Here is a 7,267-nt window from a genome sequence, read left to right as displayed (position 1 = left end):
TATCTGGGTGATTTTTAGGGCAACCACAGCTTACCAACACAAACCATTAATTCTTCACTTTCTGACTTGTTCCCAAACACCAAAAAAAGGTTCTTATGCAGCAGCTCAGAAGTCCTGCCCATTGCCTGGAAATTTCTGTACCATAAATCACAAAGAATTCCCACAAATTTGAACTGCACAAATACATGGAATAAGATTCAATCACAGAAACTGTCCTACTTCACATATATACTTATGAAAACTTTTCTAAATACAAAAGGATCTACCTGCTGAAGTCCATAATCATCTAAGAATTCTCACTTTCAATCACACGTGAATAAAAAGTAGCCAAACCTGCTCTGACTGATCCAGATAGTGTAAACAACTACACTAAACTCTCGAAAAAAATCCTGCTTTGTTTTGCAGCTGAACAAGCCACTGACAAAAATGCAAAGAGGTTGTTCCTTTACTAAGAGCTACTTGTCTTTTCGAGACTTTCATATTGGGACACCTAGAAAACTTCTCACGGATAATGGAAGCTAGAGATTATTCTGTTGGGAAGGGGAAGCATTTTGCAGCTTCTTGCTGCCTTAACTTTAGCCCTAATGAGTTTTGCTTAAGAAAGTGTGAAATGTTCGCCTTTTGTAGTTAATGGCTGTTCTACCCGAGTAAAGACTAGTACACAAAGCCTTTTCTTCTCCATCAGATAAAACCTGACCCCGCTCTTGCAAAAATTAAAAAAAAAAAAAAAAAAAAAAGGTTTACATCACGTTAGCTTGCAAGCAGATCTGAAACTATTTTCAATGCAAACGGCACTAAAGTTATAAAATAACCTGGCACAACCAATAAATTTAGTAAAGCAATATAATAACATATTCCTGTGCAGTTCCAACAGTACACTTCTGCTCAAAATGATACATATCACCTATAGGTATTAATTTAAAATTTCATCAGTTTGCTTCTAGAGTTTCATTCAGTCCTCTGCAATGGCATGCAAGAGGCTACCATGCATACAGGCATATATTTCTATGGCAACAGTTTAAATTCTAGGCTATTCTTAGTTGAAGTGTTTGCAGAAAAAACAAAACTTTCTTTTAAACTAACTAAACAACATATCTGTTTCTTTTCTGTCTGTCCTTTCTGAAACAACAGAAGTCTCTTTACTGTGATTATTAAGAAGCAATAAGAAGTAACTTAATTATTCCTGGAGTTAGGAAATTAATCTTAAATTGGCAGAAAAAAATGTACAGGTTTTGACACAACATGGATATTATGTAGGCTTCCAATGTCAGAAGTATTATCAATACAGTTAGGCTTTATCAAAATGAATAAAACATTTAACTTTTTTCAATTGTAGTTAATGCCATACAGCTAAACCTATTTAACATATTTGCACACTTTCCTTCACTACATCCTCAATCATCCTTTTTCTTTCTCTTATTTTTCTCTTTGGTTGGGTGTTTTGTTTTGATAAAAATAATCTTGGAAATACTAAACATGCAAATAAGATAAGCATTGTAATAAAGCCTGATAATTATTATATCAACTCAGAGAGTTAGGTGATCTGTGTGTCTTAAAGGTGAGCATCTGCAAGATGGAAGAAAGAATAATGTGAATGTTAAAATCAGAAAATGACATAGAAAGAAAAAGGGTAATTTTATTTCCCCCCAACCCCAACCTAGAAAAAAAGGGTAATAAATGCATATCTTCAACACTTCACTGACATTTCTATTTAAGTGTGCCAATGAACTTGAACTAGCACTTTAGGGAAAGTAAATGAGCAAAGTTACAAGTTTATGCTACTTCTCAAGGAAAAAAAATCAAAATTACATATATTTAGCATTATACTCTCTGGAATGCATGCATGTCTGATCTCAGTCAGTGATTTGACATCTTGAATTTACTACATCTTTTATCTTAACTTCCGTAAGAGTGCTTGTAACATAACTACAATATTTTAACATGGGATGTATCCTTAATGCTCTCAGTTCTTCAATTTTATTACCACAATACCATGGAGAAGGCAGCATGACTTAAGTAGTCATCTAGGGGTGTACTGGCTTACTTTTTTTGGACTATGCCTAAGCAAAAGTTGATGGCCTTCTGAGGACAGAAATACTGGCTCACATGTAAATGCATTTTCTTTTTCTTCTCAATCTGGTAGATTGAACAATGCACAATAGCAAACTAGAGCCTCTACTGCCATCACTTTGTGTTACGCAGAATGTCCTGGCAGAACAATCAGTCTAACAAAGAAGCAAGGGGGAATCTAAAGAAGGGCCCTCGAAATAGGAACGGTTTGTATAGTTAAGCAGGACATCCCATTTTCAGAGCTAGACACCAAACTTCTAGGTGTTTTCTAGGAGACTGCAGACCTTTCCGCAGTGATAAAGGATTCTGGAGGAATGATCTATTCCCCACGTTTCATACTTCATGAACACCCGGGGTCAGGCTTCTGCCTCATTTTCAAGAGGCTATCTATTGCAATGTGTATGGATGCACGTCTGTTTTCTCCTCGCATATCCCAAAGGTGGACACTTTCTATAAAGCAAACCGAATCAGTATTTGAAGTTCAGCAAGTCCCTTACGGTGTTTTACTCTTTAAAAGGATTCTCTGCCTGGAGAAAGCCAGAAGCAACGTGACTGAAATTCTCCATATCTCCGCTGGGACTTGAGCTGTGAGTTACAAGTGATTTGCAGGGGCTTTCGCTTTTACAGATTTTACTGAGTTTAGGGGCACTTTCCCGTAGAGGAATGGGATCAAATGCGAGCTGCCTGAAGTCCAGCTGCAGCACTGCGCCGTGGGTTTTTTTCAGCATTTAATCTCAAAGGGTGCAGCTACCCAGAGCAGGGATGGGAAAGTCCCTTCGCTAATTAGTTTTCCCACTTGCAGCAGCTGCCGGAGCCCAGCCGCCCGCAGCAGCCCCGCCTCGCCGGCAGTCCGGCGGGCTGCCCCCGGGCCCGGCCTGCTGACCGGTGAAATCCGGCTCCGGCTTAATGAGACCGAGCTAGGCAGAGTCAATTAAATCAAATTCCCACTAACATCCCTAATATATCTGCAGTGTGTGCAGCAGAGGCGGCGGCAGCGGCGGCAGCAGCAGGGAGAGATTCACAGTATTAATAAAGGGATTCACTGCCGCATTATATATAAAAAAAAAAAAAAAAAAAAAAAAAAAAAAGAGGGAGAGGGAGCAGGAAACCTCTGTGTGTTATTTACATCGGGGAAGGGGTGAGGGAAGGGTGTTTGTGCCTCTGCGTGGGAATGAATGAGAGAGAGGAAGGGAGGGAAAGAGGGTAAGAGAGAGAGAGGGAGAGAAACACAGCACTGAAAGGAGGCTCTGTCCCCTAAACCCAAATAACCCACTTGCAAGAACTGATGCTGGAAAAATGGTAAGGACCCGGAGTTGAAAACATTTTCACTTTAATACTGAAAAAATATGCCATTATAAAATCCTCGAATAGAATTAGTAAGTTTCACTTGCTTCCTCAGTTCTGGTTTCCTCAAGTTATAGTAAGATTTACAACATCACAGAATTTTCTACCATTAAACTTTGCAGCCTAAGCACTAGTGTGACATTAATTGGTCATGCTTAACTGCCTTGGATTTTTTTTTTTTTTATGTTTACACTGTTACCGTAATAGAAATCAAGGGTACTAATTTTTACATTCAGATGGAAAGGCAATACTGAATATGTATATTGAAAAAGAAGAGAGAGAAAACAAAACCAAAGCCTCCCCTCCCCCCGCCCCCCTGAAAACCGAAACACAACCCACCATCAACAAAGCAAATCTCTCCCAGCAAAGTAATTCCCTCCTAAAAAAAAAAAAAAAAAAAAAAAAAAAAAAATCCGATGAGAATATTCATGCAACTATGTCTTAAATAAAATCTTTACAATTTTTTCCACGGTAAAAGTACGATCTCTACTGCCTATTGATCACACAAAAATGGCGAAATGGCACTTTTTATTATTATACTGTATTTCGTATATAGAAGGTTTGATACGAAGGGACTTATCAGGTAAGAGGGATGATGGTGTGAACTAGACGCTGCTTCCAGTCGGGGGCTGGAGCGTCCCTGGGGTGCGTTGTATCCATGCGAGCCATGCAGCACTTTTTTTTTTTTTTTTTTTTTTTTTTTTGTCCATTTGTCTGTTTCGGCGTCGGAGTCATTTATTTACATTACATTCATGCCTTCGTGCAACTTTCCACTCCTGCTTTGCTGTCGGGAGGAGGCCGACACCAGCCTTTCCTCCGCCCCCCTCCTCTTCCCGGCCTCTCGGACAGGGGTCGGTCCGCAAGGGCAGAGGGCAAAAAAAGCAAAACAAACCCCAACATAATAGAACAAAAGCCCAACAAAACCAGGAGCCGTGTTTCGCCCTGCCGGAGCCGAAGGAAGCGGGTCCTCGCTTGTCCGTTGCTGCCCCGGCAGCGCAGGGGCGGAGGATGCGCCCACCGCGCCGGGCTGCGCGGGGCTGGGGGGACGCGCCCCGGCGCCGGGCTCCCCCCGCCGCGGCCCGGGCCTCGGTGCTCGCTACGGGGGGTGTGGGGAGGGGGGCGTGCGGGCCTGTGGTTCTGTTTCTGACAAAAGGCAGCCGAGGTGCAGAGCCGCCCCCGGCCGCCCTTGGCCGCCCCACCGGCTGGAGCGCGAAGGGCCGGTCCCGGGCGGTGGCCGCCCCTGCTCCGCCCGTCGTCTCAGTCCGACAGGGAGTGGGAGCCGCAGTCGTAAACCCTGTGGGCCCCGTCGGCGCTGTAGGGCCCGTTGTGCCAGTAGGACGAGTCGCAGACCGTCTGCAGGGAGTTGATCTCGGATGCGGAGGAGTTGGCGTCCCTCCTCTTGGACCGCTTTCTGTTCCTCAGGATGAACACCAGCATGCCAACCACCGTGAAGGCAGAGGTCACAAAAACCAGCAGCAGCCCTGGCACCAGCACCGAAATAGAGACCCGGCTGGTCTCCAAGTAGGAGTTGGAGTGAGTACCTGTCTCTGTCAACCCGGTGCTGTTTTTGTTAGTAGAAGTTAATGTGGGCGAGATTTTTAACTGAGGGCAAATCACGTCGTTGGAGAGAGACTCGAAATCCTCCTTGAAGAAATCTTCAGGGGACTCGCACCTCAGGTCGCTCATAATCACCTTGGGGCGCAGCATCTCTGCCCACTGTTTGAAAGGCACGATAGGGCACGTACAGTCCCAGGGGTTGCCGTGCAGATCGATCTGGGTGATGGAGGTGAGCTGGTCCAGCACCCCCGCCACCGGGAGGTACATGAAGTAATTGTTGTGTATGCTCAGCTTGGAAAGCGAGACCCCGGCAAACACGTCGACTGGGAGAGACCTCAGCAGGTTGTTGTTGAGGATGAGGACTCTGAGTTTGGGCATTGCATTGAAGGTGCCGGGCATGATCAGCTGGATCCCATTAAACTCCACATTCAGATACTCCAGGTTTTGCAGCCCAGTGAATTTCTCCCGGGACAGGGTGTCTAGGTAGTTGCTATCCATGTAGAGCCATCGGAGATCAAAGAGGTTCTTGAAGGTGTTGTTCTCGATGGTGGCGATGTTGTTGTTGCCCAGATCGAGTAAATTAAGTTTCCGGTAATCCAGAAAGTGGGATTTCCTGATGGTGTGTATTTTGTTGTCTCTCAGAAATAGCTCCTGCACATTGGACGGCTTGGGCTTCAAATCCACCAGGCTGCTCACATTCCTGTCGTTGCAATTAACCTTTAAACCCGAGCCAGGGATCTGATCGCAGCTGCAGATCTGCGGGCAGGACACGGTAGCCGGTAGCTTGCTCTTCGCGCTGACTGTTGACACGGCAGCAGTGGGTCTGGTCTTGATTTGCCAGTTGACAGGAATCTTTGTACCTCCGTTTGGACCAGATCCTGGCGTGGCGGGGTCTTCTTTGCCATGTATTTTAAAGGGGGTTGGAATGGGACCAGGATCGCAGGTTTCTTCTTCGGCAGGGGGAGCAGCTAGGCTAGAATCCACTCTGTTCTTTTTGCACAGCTCTTGCTCTGTGGTCTCATTTAAATCTTTGCCCTGCAACCTAGTGGGAGCCTCACAAATCACTCTGCCGATCAAAGCGTTTTTGGGTATGTTTTCCAGCCATTCCTTCAACGACAGCAGATCGCAAGTGCAGTCCCAGGGGTTATCCTCTAGCAGGATTTCGGCAATGCCTGGGATCTGCTCCAGGACCTCCTCGTAAGGCAAGGTTTTAAGACGGTTTCCCCGGAGGTCGAGGTGGGTGATCGGCACATACTGAAACACGTTGGGGGGCAAGGTGCTGATGAGATTGTCATTTAAAATCAGCACCTCTAGCTTGTTTAAGTCCCTAAATGCTCCCGGGTCAATATCCCGCAATAGATTAAAATCTGCCTGGAGGTATTCCAGATCGTCCAGCCCCAGGAAAGTCTGCTTCCTGAACGATTTGATCTTGTTGTTGTTTATGTGCAAGCGTTTCACCAGCTGCAGCCCAAGAAAAGCCCCGGGAACAATTTCATGCAAACCGTTGTTTTCCATGTGCAAACTGACTGCATTGTAAAAGTTAGCAAACTCATTAGGGAAAAGTCGAGTCAGGGAATTGCCATGCAGGAATAAATGGTAAAACTGGGAAGTCGGGGCGGTGAAATGTTGCAGGCTGGTAAATCCCTTTTTCTCACAGTCTACGTGCAAATCCCCTTCTATCTCGTTGCAGGCACAGATCTTCTCTTTGCAAACGTCCCCTGTAACGTTTCCAGCAGCAAAACAAAGAGACGTCTCCAGCAACAGAATCCAAAGCAGCATTTTTAAACCGAGCAATTCATTCCCGATCTCATCACAAAGTAACAGCAACCATCCTCCTCACACGGAAAGCAATTCCAGTTCATTCAATACATGAAATGTCCGAACCACCACCAAAGGGGGAGAAAAAAAAAATTAATGTGGGGAGGGGAAGCAGGGAGGGTCGGTGGAGGGGGGGGACTGTTTCTTTTCTCCTCTCTCCCTCTCTTCCCCCCCCCACGTACAACTGCAACAGCCCAGATTCCAGTCAATAATTATATCCACAAACTATCCAGGCACGTACTGCAAGCCACGCAAAAAAAAAAAAAAAAAAAAAAAAAAAAAAAGTAGAAGGAAAAAAAAAAAATCCCCCTCCTCGATCCCCCTCCCTGACGGCTCCCGGGCAGCTAAGTGGAGGTCTGCCGGCCGGGCTGGCTCACCGGCACGGGAACGGTGCTGCTAGCCACCGGCCACCGCTGCATGTCAGGGAGGCGCGGGCGGGGAGCGCGGCGGTGGCCGCGGAGGCAGCGGTTGCGCGCGG

General features: G+C 45.7%; 1 protein-coding gene across 1 annotated transcript; it reads right to left on the bottom strand.

Annotated features, from left to right (window-relative positions):
- Positions 1 to 3,383: 3,383 nt before the first annotated feature.
- On the bottom strand, positions 3,384 to 7,042 carry SLITRK1 (SLIT and NTRK like family member 1). The gene has a single exon (XM_074860984.1). It carries the CDS (start codon positions 6,748 to 6,750, stop codon positions 4,672 to 4,674), a length of 2,079 nt encoding a protein of 692 aa, XP_074717085.1. The 5' UTR covers positions 6,751 to 7,042; the 3' UTR covers positions 3,384 to 4,671.
- Between the last annotated feature and the right edge of the window lie 225 nt (positions 7,043 to 7,267).

The sequence above is a fragment of the Strix uralensis genome, chromosome 2, assembly GCF_047716275.1.
Source record: "Strix uralensis isolate ZFMK-TIS-50842 chromosome 2, bStrUra1, whole genome shotgun sequence".
Lineage (NCBI taxonomy): Eukaryota > Metazoa > Chordata > Aves > Strigiformes > Strigidae > Strix > Strix uralensis.
Note: the sequence above shows the minus strand (reverse complement) of the source record. Positions and strands in the feature narration are given on the sequence as shown.